A 15,708-nucleotide genomic window follows, 5' to 3' on the forward strand; every position below is an offset into this window, starting at 1 on the left:
ATCGCCTAGATCATAGATTGATGCTCAACCGCTGAGCCACGCCGGCCAGGCAAGTCTGTGCTTTTAATCCCAGTACTGTGCTCCATCTTACAAGACCAGCAAATGCATTTGTAATACAAGGTAGATTGTGGCAAGAGCCTCAATGATGAAATGATCATGTGATTGCCTGGAAGGATCCATGCTCCTCTATAATTGCCCCTTCTTATGAGCCATTTCCTGTCCAGAAAATTTAGCTTGCTCCATGTTAGGGGAAGTTCATATTTGATGTTTATAAGTGAAGTAAAAATGATCTGTTTATATCCACTTGTGCTTTGGCAAACTGATTTATTATTTCATTTAAGTGGTATTTGCTTTCGAAAATAAGCTGAATTCATCCTAAAGCCTTAAAAAAAAAAAAAAAAAATCAATGTACAACACTTCACAGTTTTGACCATTTCTTTGTTTATTTATTTAATTACCTATAGACATTACGTCGAATCATCTAAGTTTATTTGTTTGTTCCAGTCTCAAGGCAGATCCAGGGTTTGTGGGACCTGATTATTATTTGGGAGGCCTTCTTTAAGAAAGAGAACACAGTCTAGCTGGTATGGCTCAGTGATAGAGCATTGACCTATGAACCAGGAGGTCATGGTTCGATTCCCAGTCAGGGCACACGCCAGGTTGCAGGCTCGATCCCCAGAAGGGGGCTGATTGATGATTCTCATCATTGGTGTTTCTATCTCTCTCTCCCTCTCCCTTCCTCTCTCTAAAATCAATAAAAACATAAAAAATAAAAATAAAAATAAAGAAAGAAAAAGAACACAATGAGAAATGTAAAAAGTTAGACAGCAAGGCTGTAGCAGGGACCTGTCCAAGGGAAATTTCCTACAGCTCAAGCTCCATTGGTTCCGTGGCAAATCCACTTAGGGTCTCTCATCTTTGATTCTTATGAGCATTCCATAAAACTATCACAGCACCCTTACTTTTTACTTCAAAACTACAGCTATATCCCCCCTTTAAAAAATGTTTCATGAAAACCAGAATTTAGGAAACTTAACATCGGGGGCAATTATGCATCCTACTTCAAAGTGATTTTCAGAAAAGTAGAATTACAGATATAGCCACTGCAGTGCAGTGTTTTGCCTACAAACCACATAATTAAGTATGATAGGTGGGTGAGGGGGCAGAGAAATTTAAAATATTATGACTCTTTGCCAAGACGAAGCCAATGAAAAACAAATAAAAGTATCAGAAATCACATTTTACGTCAATGAACACATTATTGGATTCACCAAATTTTCCATTGCATTGAATGAAACAAGAGCCCATTTTATAGGAGAGGGTGGAGGAACATTAGAATCGCGGAGGCAGCCCAGGCCTAATGTAGCACCTGGGGTGGAGAGAGTCCAATTCAATATACAGCTGTAGGATGAATAAATTAGTGAGTGACTGAATATATATGTTGGAAGAACAAAAAGAAAGACAGATGGTGCTAATAGTGGCTGCAAGCCCAACAACCCCAACTTACAATTGTATCTTTTATTTCTAAACCATTAGCAAGCAGTCTGGGGGAGGCAGTTAGATATGTCCCCCGGGTCTCTCATTGTAACAAATGTCTTGATGTTTATAAAGTTTGGAAGCCTGGGATGGGATCCGATTCACAATCACGGGCATAGTATGCTTATGGGTGGGATTCTTTGAAGAACTTGGAGAAAACGCTTTTAGAAACACTCATTCCTTCTGGTCCCCTGTATATTTGTACTCACTCCCCCTCTGCATCTCTGGATATGATCAACACGCTTTTTCCCAAACTCAGGATGCTCCATTCCACGGTATATCATTTTGGGTCATTAACTAACAGGACTCAATATTAATGTTGGCCTTTTCCATGCCTCTTGAACAAAGTGTTTTCAGCCAAAAATATTAAACTAGTCAACCGCTCTTTTCCCCTGTCAGAGAAACAGCCAGCATCCTGAAATCACAGCTCATTTGTACCGCATGGGCGTGAATATTCAGACTCCATTTGTCTCCAGCTCTTAAAGGCTAGTGTTAGAGTGAATGATAGACATTTTGTTTTGAATTAGCAAAAAAGAGGAGAGAAAAAAAGTCTAAGTAATAAGTTTGGCCTAAAATATCTATTTCGGGGAATGCAGCTCTTCCATCTCCTCTAGTAAAAGTCAATTAAAAAAATCGAGATTTAATTTGACATTAAGTTGGACCTGGAAAACAGAGACTGGTGGGAAGGAAAATGTCTCAGATTTTTCCCCTCCTTGGATTCGGTGCTTGTTCTGCTGAATCCCATTGGAGGCTCGTTGCATGGAACAGGGCAAGATGTTCACACTTTGTTTTGTTGAATGTATCAAAGCAGAGTTTGGAAGCGGTTGAGTCTGTGTCCTTGGGCTGTACAAATTCTATCACAGTTGGAACCTCAGATAAGACTTTTGATAGTTTTGGTCAAAAGCTATATAGCACCATCATTCTGTTTCTCTTTACTGCATACTCGCTCATGCTTATTGGAACTAAAGGCTGGAAAGTTCTAGACAAGGACTTCTGGCGCCACTGTCTGCTTTTCTCCCTGCCATCTGTGCCCCCTATCTCAGAGTGTCCACCTTGGCACAAACTCTTTCCATCAATAGCCATGCTAGGCAGGGATGTGTGATTTCACAGAGGTGCCTCTCAAGGCCAGGTGTGATCACCTGGCCAGGAAAATGCCATCATTTGGCCAAAGTTTAAAAATCTGTCCATAGTGATGCTGGAATGTTCTCCTACCCTCTTTATTTGAAGGTTTCCAGAATGTCAGGAAGTCATGGGAATTCGTGTTCCTCATGTCCTCTCAATCCCTAACCAGGCTTGAGCTCATTGTATGTTTTCCCCCTTTTGCTCCATGACAAGGACCTGAAAGCAGTCTCCTTGGGGTAAGATGCTTAGGGAAGGAGTGGATTCAAGACTTTGTCACACGTGAACCTCGTTCTGCAACCACAACCAGAAATATACAGAAAAGACTCTTAGTGGAAGAAAGTCCCCTCTAGGTCGTGCTCCAACAAGCGTGGGCACATGAACTAAACAGAAGACCCAACACTTTGTCAAGGGTGTCCAGGGAGGCTTGTTCAGTAAAACTCAAGGAAAAAGGGAAGAAAAATCTTCTCTTTCCACTCCATCTGGAGCTTCAAGTGATTCCAAAAATATTGGCCCACAGTGGTTATAAAACCTCCCATTTATGCTGTTCTAAAACAAGGGCAAAGCCTGCACACAACGCAGAGCACTTGTTCCACATGTTCATAGGAAAATTATCGTTCTCTCCAAGTCCTTGAGCTGCCCGAAATTAATGAAACACAGTCGGGAGGCACCTAGGCTGGCCACTGCCACCATTCATCTGGAACATCCCACCTAGGCCACTCATAGGTTGCAGAACTGTTTTCTCTGGACTTTAAAATTTCTCTGTATACATAAATAATAATTTGCATAAAAATCACTGACTCATGTGTCACTGGCCCTTTGGGTAGCTATGAGAAAACTGGCATCTTTTTCCTGGCTCTGTGAAGAACACCAAGAGGAAAGTATGGAAGAAGGTACTTGAGGAAAGCTGGTATCTTGAAGTTCATGATTTTAAAAGATGGGTGGTGCTTTGCTGAGAAGGCGGAGGAAGCTTCTGGACCTCTGATAGCCTCTTTTGCTGATAGTCAGACAATGCAAAGAAAGATCAAGGGTTTCTGCTAAAGAAAGAGAGCTAAGGGAGAGATAAAAAGATAAAAAACAAGGAAGGAACTTAAAAGAAAAGAAAGAACCCTTTAGAAAATAAAAGAGAAACAAGTACCTTTTCCCCTTTTACTTGCATTACAGGAAGCGGGGAAAATTAGGGAAATTCAGTGCTGGGGTAAAGAAACATGGCCCCATTAGAAAAGACATTTGATGGTGGAGCCCGAAGCCAAGAAGCTTGTTATGGCTATAATGACCCATGGCCCATCTACACTCCACCAGCCCCTACTCTGGTCATGCTGTGAAGCCCTAAAATGTTTCCAAAGCTTCCTCTAAAGCATGGGTGGTGTGGGGGGATCAGCAGGGAACACTGGACTAAAAAGGGAGTTCAAGGAACAAAAGAGGCACATTTCCCCCAACTGGTCTCTTTACTGTCTAGACAAGACAATATTCCATGGCACCTGACCCTGAAAAGGTCCTGTCTTCTGTCTTTTTGGACATTAAAGGTCTAATCCTGGGCCTTTCCTGCTGTCCAGTCTGATCTGCCCTAATTGGCTGATGAAGGAAATGGTCCCAAAGGAAGGTATTGATGTGTGAGACCCCTGGGCAGGCAGCTAGGGAGTCAAACACATGTTCATGAGTGGAGTTAGCTAGAGGGGAGCAAAGTTGGGTAGGGCAAGCCCCCCAGGAATGGTTTGGGACATAGCCTACAAAAGACAGGAAAGCAGAAGGCATAAAAAAGGACCAAAGAAATAAAAGGAGAGAGAAATAAATAGACATACATTAGCTAATATACATGTCCTTACAAACCCTCATCAGAAGTATCATGGAGATTTCTTTCCCTTGAGAGGGTTCCTCTCCTGTTATTTATCAGGGAAACTTGCTGCATACAATTTTTGGTGGCATTTTTAAGTCACTGCTCCTCTCCCTCCACACAGTCTCTCTGGGTAGCCTCACCCACTGTCATGGTTTTAATTCCTACGTATAGGTTATGACGTATAGGAATTCGCACCTTAAAAAAATTCCCTACATTGGAATGCTGGTATAGATTATAGCATCCACCCCACAAGGTTTCCCATCCATAACCCTCACACTACAGTAAAGGCCACAGGTGATCAGAAAAAAAGCAAGGAATTAGTTGCCTGGATTGTAAAGGAACACTCCTCAATTTCAAAAATTATGAAATGCTATAAGGAAATGAGAGACATACATACAAAGGACTATAACAGACGGCTAAAGAGACAAGGGCTCTGAGAGTGACTCCGATGCTAAGGGCTTAGTTCAGAAGAGAAGAATCAGAGAGAGGTCCACGTGCAATAAGCTAAACATCAGCATATTAGAGAAAAAATGCTGATGGAGAATTATGGACTGAACTGTGTCCCCCCAGATCCACATGTTGAAGTCTCAATCCCCAAGGATCGAACCCACAACCTAGGTATGTGTCCTGGCTGGAAATCGAACCCACAACATTTTGGTGCACAGGACGATGCTCCGACCGACTGAGCCACCTGGCCAGGCTGCCCACATCTTGATCTTGGACTTCTAGCCTCCAGAACTCTGAGAAAATAAATCTTTGTTGTTTCAGCCACCCAGTCTGTGGTATTTTGTTATGGTAGCCATAGCAAACTAATACAGGGTGTAACTGATACAACCCTGAAACAATAATTGCTGAGAACCACGCTAAATTCCTTGAGAACTTTTCTTCCTGCTGATGCCAACTTCGGTAAAATTGTGAACAAGTGAAGTTTCCTTTAGTTTCTCCACCCCATACCTTTAAAAATCCCCTCTTTCTGCTCCCCAGGTAGACCTGCTGCTGCAGAAGGTCATCCCAAGCAGAAGAGAATTTGTCGAAAGTGAGGGGTACTTAACGCTCCTGACATCACCAGTGTTTGTGCAAAGGGAGGTATTCCCCTTGGAAGACTGACTCACTCCTCTTTTCTTCATTCCCTCAAGCTGTCAGCATTCTTTGCAGGAAGTGAGGACTTCGTTATTGAAAGGGGACTGTTTTGCTTAAGATATTATGTATGCAGGAAAAATAAAGCAAAAAATCATATTACAAAACAATTCCTTCCGAACTTGAGACATTGCCTGGTAAGTAAACAACAAGGGGCACGGCAGAAAGCTTAGCTTCTTACATGCATCTTTAGGTGCAAGAATTTAGAAAATCAGGCAGAGAAGCTATATAATTGCTAAGAGCAGAGTCCCTCCCCCCCCAAGTCACATGAACTCTACTCACAGATAAGCAATCAGATATCCACACCTGAGCCTTCTTGTTGATCACCAATCCCTGTGGAATTCGATTGGATGATCTTGGAATGTTTTAATGACACCTGATATAAAGGGAAAATGGAAACATAATTAAAGGGGATGAATTTTTGGTAATGTAGACTATACATTATAAAATATTATTTTTTCTTCACGTATTATTCTAGTTAGGACCTTAAAGGAGATATGAGACATTAGTATAAATATATATTGTGCATTTTAAAGAAAAGAAATACAATTATTACAGAACCAGTCCCTAAGTTATTCTAAATAATGGGGTAGAGAAGGTGGTATCGTTAATACCAAACAGAGAGCACTGCACATGCCAGTAGGCCAAGGTAAAGGCCTTAGAACAAAGTCAAGTACACTCCGTCTCTAAGCTCAACCCTTAAGCCTGCTAAGCTTCAGGCTCTCAAAGACCCTTTGCTTTGCCCAAGGTCTTCTGCTGTTGATGGTCAGGAACTTGACCAGTTGGTAGAAGAGGAGGTGCTGGAGGGTGACAAATAATTATAGAAATGTGCTAGAAGATAATCTAGAGTTAACTCTCTTGCATGTGAAACCCAGCAATAAATATTAAACATTAGACCAAAGAAATAATAACTGTGAGAATAAATCATCATCATATCCCTAAACCTGCCCAACATGATACAACGAGGGATGCTGATGAATATGAGTATGGGAACGGCAACTCTGGCCTTTTAATGCTTGCCTTTCATTCTGTAGAATAATATGGGTCTCAAGTGGACCTTAGGGACGAACTTGCTTTCTCCCACCCTGCCCTCTGTCATTTTTCACTGGAAGAAAATCAAACAAAGCTCACAGATGTCAACGGGACTGGCTTGAAATAGCACTGCTAGAAATCGGTCCTGGAGTCCTAGATTCTCATTTCAGGTTTCAAAGGTAAAAAACTAACCAAACAAACAAACCAAACTAACCCCAAAACCTGCCTAGTGCGTTACCTACGGTTTGTATGTATCTGAGGAAGGCTGGGTTGCAAACTAGGAATGCGGGCTCCTAGATTAGTCAGCAAAACCAGGCGCCGCCCACTTCCTTACTCTGAACAGGATCTTAGGCTGCCGTTAGCTCCCTTTCCTAAATAGCCACCATGTCTTACTACTCATCCCAAATGCATGCGCCAGTGACTGTATTGTCAATACATCTAAGGTACCTTGCTCAGCATACAGGGGACGTGGACTCTGCCTTACAGGAGCCAGAAATCTAGTTAGAGTGATAAAACATATAATTACACTTCTAGGTTACAAAGCTAGAAAGTGGTAAGAGCTCCAAATCCCATTTAAATTCCTTTTCTTCTACTGTGGGCCAAATTTTGGAGTACTTTTCTACAAATCTGAGAAGGGGACAAGAAGAGCTGTGAGCATCCCCTAGCTGGAAAGCTTGCCTAAGCCTGGTTCATAATCTGGTTCTCTCTAGCTCTGAGCGCCCTGCCAGTGCCCAACAGGATGTTACAAAATGAATAAAGTGAAGCCATGAACAAGTTTCAAAGACGACTGTGAATGCCCCAGAACTCTACAGTTCTCGAGTGTTTCAGCTTTCATTGGCTTTCTTTGATTTTCCAAAGCAGGCTCTGCTGCCTCCCTGCCCCTGCCCCCAGTTAAGAGCTACTTGCAGAGTTCCTAGCAGATGGGATTTAGATGAAGAAAAGTTACAAAGTGTGTCCCTATGCATAAGTTCACAAACAAATGTGCATCGAGTGCCCTCCCTGTGCCAGAAACAGGATGGACATACACCAAGGAGCAAATAGCCGTTGTACTTGGCCTCATGGCACTTACTGCGCGCTGTCACCCTAAAATGAGGATTCTCAGTCTGGTTGCATGTCAGAATCTTCTGGGATGTTTATTTAAAAACAAAACAAAATAGCTGGCATGGCTCAGTGGTTGAGTGTCTACCTATATGAATCAGGAGGTCAAGGTTCGATTCCCAGTCAGGGCACATGCCCTGGGCTACGGGCTTGATCCCCCGGAGGGGGCATGCAAGAAGCAGATCTCTCTCATCATTGATGTTTCTATCTCTCTCCCTCTTCCTTCCTCTCTCTGAAAGCAATAAAAATACATTTAAAAAAACCAAACAACCACGTATGGGATATACCTCAGAGGTACCCAGGAATTTGCACCTTAAAAAAATTCCCTACATTAGAATGCTGGTATAGATTATAGCATCCGCCCCACAAGGCTTCCCATCCATAACCCTCAGGCTGCAGTAAAGGCCATAGGTGATCAGAAGAAAGCAAGGAATTAGTTGCCTGGATTGTAAAGGAACATAATGAGAGACATCGAAATTTGTAAAGAAAAAAATTCACAGTATCTTTGACGGGAGCTCAAGGAGTTAAAATTTTTCATCTTTGGTTATCTAGTGAATAGGCTTGGTAATGAAAGCACTTAGAAAGCTACCGTTCCAGGAACCTTTGAGCCCCAGGATGACTGTAAGCGACCAAGATGGTATCTGAGCCACTGTGCTCCAGGGAGAGACTTCTGTCCACTGACCAGTCATCGGTCAGCAGATGAAGAGATGCTCGGAAAATCACAGGGCTGCAGCCTTTATCTGATTAACAATTTCCCCTGAATTCCAAACCCCTTACCTATGTTTCTCTTCTCCTTATAAGAAAGGTCTGCTTGAGATGAGATGTAAGACAGTCTTTAGGGTACATAACCTGCCGTCTTTTCAGATCACCGGCCATCTGAATAAAGTGCCCATAAAGATCCAATCCTTGTCTCTACTTTTGGGTTCTGGTAGCACGAAAGCTGACTTTTCCAGTTTCATATTCTGGCGACTGTGGTGGGATAGTTTCAGGACACTCCGGTAAGTCTGGGTATTTGGTGGGGAGTCCCTTTGGCTGCCTGGACTTGGGGGCCCTGGGTGTGGATTTGGAGACTCCCTAGTAGCTGCCAAGTAATTCCACTTGGAGAGTCTCCTCAGACTCTAGGCACTCCCCATTGCCTTCATTTTCATTGAATCACTGCGCTTTTTGGTGCAGAATTACAGCCCAGGGTTACAACTTAGATTGGTAGTCAGGAATTAAGATGCCTTCTGGTTCAGTTTGTGTGATATTTCAGAGCTCTGTCTGGTAGAATGGCAGAGAGGAGCCTCAGTTCTGGGAAACAGCCCTTTGGGGCGAGTTTTGGCTGATTGGTTGACCTATGCTTACAAACCTATGACTAAAAAGAGGGTGATTTTTTATTGTAACTCTGCTTGGCTTATGTATAATCCGGACTCAGGAGAGCGCTGGCCACCGAACGGGTCTTTAAATTACTATACTATACTCAATTAAAGTTGTTTTGTCAAAGACCAGGGAAATGCGACAAAATACCTTATGTACAAGCTTCTATAGCCTTACATAGTGATGGTGCAGGATTGAAAAGAAATGGATTAATGGTCCAGAGAAAAGGGAGTTTGCCTCTGGTTGATAGCAGAAGCTCAGAAAGGAGGAACCAGGAAGATCTGGAGGTTATGGCTACTGTGAGCATGGTCAGGGTTCCCACAGCCCCTCCGGCCCTGGGAGGTCTTCCTCCTTACTGGGCTGAGGGAGCAGGAGGAGGTGAGCCTGAACTGGTCTCTCCATCCAGAACCCTCCAGGGAACCAAATGCAGTGGAGGACAAGCCCCTACTGAGGCAGGGCCATACCCTTTGTGAAGACTTCCAGTGGGAGTAGGGCCAGAGGGCCAGCTCACTGGGTATTACTGGGCACATGCTCGATTTTTCACATCAGATGTGTTAAACCTGAAAAACTCTAGTCCTTCTTATAGGGATGATCCTTCTGAAATGACTTAGTTACTTCAATGTTTGCCACCCACCGTCCCAACTGGGCAGACATACAAGCCTTACTGAATATTTTGCTTACGGGGGATGAGCGGAGGTTGGTATTGGATAAGGCAAATGCAGAGGCTCGGAGACTGCACCAAGGAAATCCAGATGGGACTCCCAGCCCTACTAAGGCAATACCTTTAACCCAGCGCACCTGGGTCCCTAATGAGAATGGCCTTCCTCTCTTATAGCTTCATAAGAGCTGCATCCTTGAGGGACTGTAGAAAGGGGCCCCTAAGCAGAAGCCTCAGTGTGGTATAGACAGTCCAACCAAAGCCCACAGAGGGCCCCTCTGAGTTCCTTGAAAGAATCTGCCAGGCCTATAGAAAATATACTGATCTGGATCCACAAGCCCCTGAAAATATTAGAATGGTGCATATAACCTTTATCTCTCAAAGTGCACCTGATATCAGAAAGAAACTTCAGAAATTAGAGGGGGAATAGGCATGGATCCTTCCCAATTAGCAGACATTGCCTTCAAAGTTTATAACACAGAACAGAAAAGGGCCCACGCAGCCACCATTTTCTTGGACCAGGACTCAGGGCAATTCCATCAGGCAGGCAAGAGGTGCCCGACCCCTACTTGCCAGTGATCAATGCGTGTATTGCAAAGGAAAGGAGCACAGGAAAAATCAGTGCCCCAAGGGAGGGAAAAGGGTTTGAGTCTGAGAACTCAGAGTTATGCTGGGAAAAGGAAATAGCTCTGACGATGAGTGACAGGGCCCAGAGGTGCAATGATTACAACCTATTAGTCACCCCACAGAGGCAGGAACCTTCCACGATTTTGGGGGAGACCATGAGCCCTGGCTTAAAGGACCTAAAAGTAGAAGGAAGAATTCTGTTACTATATGTAGATGACCTCTAATTATTGGGACATCATTGCAGCAATGTCTAACCAATACTGTAGCCACCTTGCTTGAACCGTCTGGCATCTTGTAGCTATAAAGCATCTGCACAGAAGGCCCAGATTTGCCAATGAGCAGTATGGTTTCTTGGATTCTTGCTTGAACCTGGCAAAAGGAGTCTTATGAGGGACAGAAAAGAAACCATAATTCAAATGGAAGTTCTCAGTACCAGAAAACAGCTAAGAAGCTTCCTGGGAATGGCGGGCTACTGCCATATTTGGATTCCAAGGTTGGGCTCATTGCTAAACCATTGTAGGAAGCCCTGAGAGGACCAGAACATAGCCCTTTAGAATAGATAAAGGAGTACACTCAGGCTTGAGTTCCTGGAGGCGCACATGGCTTCTGCACAGTCCTGGGGCTTCCAAACCTACTAACGCCCTTTCAATTACATGTTCATGAAAGGCAGAGCATTGCCTTGGAGTCCTCCACCAAATGCTTAGTGACATTCTAAAACCCACCGCATACTTGTCAAAGAAACTGGATCACAACGGCCAGCCTGCTTGAGAGCTGTGGCATCACCTGAGAGCTTTTACAGGAAGCTGAAAAGGTTTCCTTGGGACAGTCTATTGCCATGTAGGCACCCCACCAAGTGTTGAGCCTGCAAAAGCTAAAATGAAATTTGTGGCTCACTACTGCCAGAAGAATGGGCAGGTACCAAGCAATTCTTCCTGAGAGCCCCAATGCCTCCCTCAAAACTGTAAGTCAGTTAAATCCTGCCTCCCTTCTCTTGGAGCTGACTCAGCCTTGCTAATGCATGACTGAGCTGAAATAACTGATGAGGTTTATTCTAGCAGAACTGATTGACAGGACCAACCTCTAGAAGAGGCAGACTGGACTGTATGCAGATGGGAGCAGTTATATGGACAAAGGGAGCAGAAAGGCTGGGTATGCAGTTGTGACTCTTGAAGGAACAGTAGAGATCAAGGCCCTACCCCCAAGAGCCTCTGTTCAGAAAGCTGGACTGATTTTATCAACGAAGGCATTAGAATTGTGGCAAGAAAGGAGAGTGAGTATGCATGTCGAGTTGAGGTACACTTTCCTAATTCTGTATGTACATGGTTCCATCTGGAAGGAAAGAGGGCTATTAACCTCCAAGAAGAAGGAAATTAAGCATGCAGCAGGAGTGTTAAAATTATTAGAAGCTGTCCAGGTACCTTTACAGGTGGCAGGCTTCAGAAAGAGGGCACTGAAGCCGGTAAAGGAAACAATCTGGCCCATCGAGCAGGGAAAGAGTTTGCTAAAAGAATGTTTATAATGCTTTTGGTACCTGTCCTAGACTTGTCACAGTTGGACCCTGAATATTGATGGTAGACTTAGAGAAAGCTAAGAGCTGGGGTTTGGTAAAGAAGATCCCAATAGTAGATGGGGAAAGGATAAGAAAGGAGTTACGCTGCTTCCCAGGCATTTAGTAGGGCCAGTCACGAAGCATTTGCATGAGGCCACTCGCTATGGGAGGGATTCATTAACCACCTATATTGAACCATGACTCACAGGTCCTGGAATTTCTCAAGCCATATGGAAAGTAATAGCTAGTTGCGTCGTGTGCCAGAAAAACAACCCTGAGACAGATCCCCATCAAAAGAAAGAAGGGAAATAATACCAAGGACAATGCCTGTTTGAGGACTTTACCCAGATGCCGAGGGTCTGAGGGTGGACATATTTGTTAGTCTTTGTTGATACCTGTTCAGGATGCGCAGAAGCCTATCCTGCTAGAACTGAGAAATCCTCGCAGGTAGCGAAAGCCTTACTGAAGGAAATGATTCCTTGCTTTGGCCTACCTGGCAGCATCCAGAGCAATAATGGATCTGCTTTCATTTCAGAAATTACACAGAAGGTTAGGGAATTTTTAGGAATCAAGTGGAGTCCACACAGCATGGGGACCTCAGGCTTCTGGGAAGGTAGAGAAGACGAGTTATACTTTGAAGAAAAATATTGCCAAACTGTGTCAAGAATCTCATCTCCATTGGGATCAAGTTTTACTTATTGCCCTGCTCAGGGCAAGGGTGGCTCCTCGAAGAGGGGGTTCAATTGAGCCCTTATGACATTGTGTATGGGTGACCATTCCAGGCTATGGTTGGAGTGGGAGATACGTCTATAGATCAGTAAGTGAAGGTAAAAAACTCTGTAGAGCATTTAAGTTGGACTTTAGCTGTAATTAATAACCTTGCTTGTATTAGAGACCTCTCCCCGACAGGTTCACCGCATTCTTTGAGCCTGGAGATAAGGTGCTTCTTGAGACTTGGGACACAGGATCCCCAGAGAGCCAACGAGAAGAAAGTGAACTGGGCCTTGGGACATACTCCTCAGCACTCAACCGCGGCGAGACGGGCAGGAATAGGAGCTCGGATTCATCACAGCAGAGTAAAGAAAGCCCTGGAAGCGCAATGGACCACCGAACCGCAAGAAGACCTGAAAGTCATCTTTCAAAAACAAAGACTTATATTCTTTTCATTACTTTTTGTTTAACCCCATGTTATGCAGAACTTATCCCTTTCAAACGAGATGAAAATATGTGGGTATATTTAGCAAAAAATGTTCTAAACATCCCCGACTTCTGTCTCTCGGGAGGAACCTATGTGGAACAAATTTTCACTTCGTGTCTTGTAGGTGTTTGTACTCCCCTGGAAAGCATTCGAAACTATTTCTTTTTTCAGCATATCAAAAAGACCATAACCTACTTCGATATTTATAACTGGGGACCTGCGGTAACTCTAAAGGACAGGGAAATGTTTTCCTTAAAAGTCACTAACGTAGCCCCATCTGGAGAGTGTGTAACTTTTGTCAACTGCATTAAAAACTGTTTTATGCTTTCATCGGACGTGGAGATGGGTTGCAACACCACCACTCCTGTATCTCATGCCTTTGGTCATGTCAAGTTGCCTGCGGGATGGTTCCTAATATGTGGAAGGACTGCTTATTCCTATGTGCCAGCAAACAGTGCCGGGGGCCCATGCTCTCTAGGAAGGCTGGCTTTGTTTATGCCTCAGAAGCCCCACTCCACCCAGGCTGGGCCCGAACTCTCCCTGCCGCCTGCTTGTAACAGCGATGAGCACCTTTTCAGCCCCGCTGAGTATAGATCCTTGACCACTTTTCTAATGCCAGCCATGGCAACCTCTTCGAACATAGAAGTGGGTCGGTTAGCCTGCGCTATGGTTAAGGCTCTGAATGCCACCTCTCTAGCCATCAGTGCCATCAGTCAAGAACTAGGGCAGGTTAGAGAAGCGGTGTTAGAAAACCACGCAGCTATCGACTACCTCCTGTTAAGACACAATCACGGATGCGAAGAATTCAAAGGGCTCTGTTGTTTCAACCTGACCGATAACCCGCAGCGCATAGAGAACAAAGTAAAGCAAGTAAGTGAAATAGTGTCCAAGATAAAACAGAGAGAGGGCTTCTTTGGCTTTGATTTGTCTGAACTAACCTGGCTGCCTAATATTACTGGTCTTCGAGAGGCATTTGCTGTTTTCATTCTTTTAATCTTTTTCGGCATCACGGCTTGCTGCTGCATACAATGTACCCGCTTATGTGGGCACGCGGTTAAATTTATTCCTAAGCCCCTTACAACCCTGACAAGGTTTTCTAACGCTAAGCTACTTGTTCCACAGCAAGATAATTACATGCACATGGAACCAATCTCAGAAATAAGTTAAAGACGAACAGTGGGGAATGACGGGGAGCTCAAGAAGCTGACATTTTTCATCTTTAGTTATCTAGTGAACAGGCTTGGTAATGAAAGCACTTAGAAAGCTACCGTTCCAGGAACCTTTGAGCCTCAGGATGACTGTAAGCGACCAAGATGGTATCTGAGCCACTGTGCTCCAGGGAGAGACTTCTGTCCACTGCCCAGTCATCGGTCAGCAGATGAAGAGATGCTCGGAAAATCACAGGGCTGCAGCCTTTATCTGATGAACCATTTCCCCTGAATTCCAAACCCCTTGCCTACTTTTCTTCTGGATTCCAAACCCTTTACCTACATTTCTCTTCTCCTTAGGAGAGAGGTCGGCTTGAGATGAGATGTAAGACAGTCTTTAGGGTACATAACCCTCCGTCTTCTCAGATCGCTGGCCATCTGAATAAAGTGCCCATAAAGATCCAACCCTTGTGTCTACTTATTGGTTCTGGTAGTGACAGGCAGCATGGACGCTGACTTTTCTGGTTTTATGTTCCCCAAACACTCTGACAGGTCAGTATTTATTTGCTTAATTTCCCTTCCTCTGCTCCCCATTTGCACAGTATTTTTATTTTAAAATTTGGGGATGAATACAGAAAAAATAAGAAAATGCTATTAGTGGAAAAAAAATTTTTGGGGGGGTCTTCCTGCAACAGTCTCCTTCCCAGCCAGCGGCAATTAGCCAGGCGCTGCTCACCACTCCTCTGACTGGACCAGCAGCATGTGGGCAGTTCGGGTCTGTGTGAAGCATTCACTTACTGCGGGAGATTGGAGGCGTAAGAAAGGAAAGGAGGGGTCCCCTCCCCGCCATTAGATTCCTAGTCCCCCAGGAGCCGTGATTTTCTCAAAACTCCCAGGATGCCTCTAGCCAAAGCCACTCAGTAGCCCAAGAAACAGAAAGTAGCGCCTTCCTTGGATGATACCAATGGAAAAACATTGCCAGTACATATTTGCAAGAAGTGTTTAAAATTCTGGTCACAAGTGCTCAGAGAAAGATATCATTTTCCAAATGGATATCAAGGGGCTGGATGAAGGAGAAGGTCTTAGGTGATAATTGATTATAACTGGGAGTTATCACAAAGATTGAATTAGGGAATCCTTTATAAAAGTGAGTAACTTGGTATAGTCAGCAAGAACCTGGTTTCAATTAATTTAAAATTTTACTACATGTGACTGAATTAGGACCCTTTGAGTTCAACTTTAATATTCATATAACCCCCATGACTCTCTTATAATAATATGCTCGACTTTAATTTTGGACATAGTAATAATCTCTGTGCATTAAGGGTTTTTAGTGCCAGGTCCTGTTCTAAGCACATTGCACACACATATCTCATTTGACCACTAGAAACAACCTAGTGGGATGTGCACTTT

General features: G+C 43.9%; 2 protein-coding genes across 6 annotated transcripts in view; one reads left to right on the top strand and one right to left on the bottom strand.

The window, feature by feature from the left end:
* Nucleotides 1-15,708, bottom strand: part of CALD1 (caldesmon 1) — a 192,908-nt gene that overhangs the window by 115,996 nt on the left and 61,204 nt on the right. For 3 of the 5 annotated variants that reach the window (XM_087821009.1, XM_016222161.2, XM_087821008.1), the window contains exon 2: nucleotides 5,912-6,005. The exons of 1 other annotated variant lie outside the window; for it this stretch is intronic. The gene's annotated coding sequence lies outside the window, so the exon portion shown is untranslated. The remainder of the gene's footprint in view (nucleotides 1-5,911; nucleotides 6,006-15,708) is intronic. One more of the 5 variants, XM_016222177.2, reaches the window with a different exon arrangement.
* On the top strand, nucleotides 4,667-14,314 carry LOC148092189 (uncharacterized). Its single transcript, XM_087821327.1, has 5 exons — nucleotides 4,667-4,717; nucleotides 5,477-5,528; nucleotides 12,353-12,498; nucleotides 12,842-13,025; nucleotides 13,146-14,314. The coding sequence occupies exons 1-5, from the start codon at nucleotides 4,667-4,669 to the stop codon at nucleotides 14,312-14,314; spliced, it is 1,602 nt and encodes a 533-aa protein (XP_087677453.1).

The sequence above is a fragment of the Miniopterus natalensis genome, chromosome 10, assembly GCF_054644295.1.
Source record: "Miniopterus natalensis isolate mMinNat1 chromosome 10, mMinNat1.hap1, whole genome shotgun sequence".
Taxonomy (NCBI): domain Eukaryota; kingdom Metazoa; phylum Chordata; class Mammalia; order Chiroptera; family Miniopteridae; genus Miniopterus; species Miniopterus natalensis.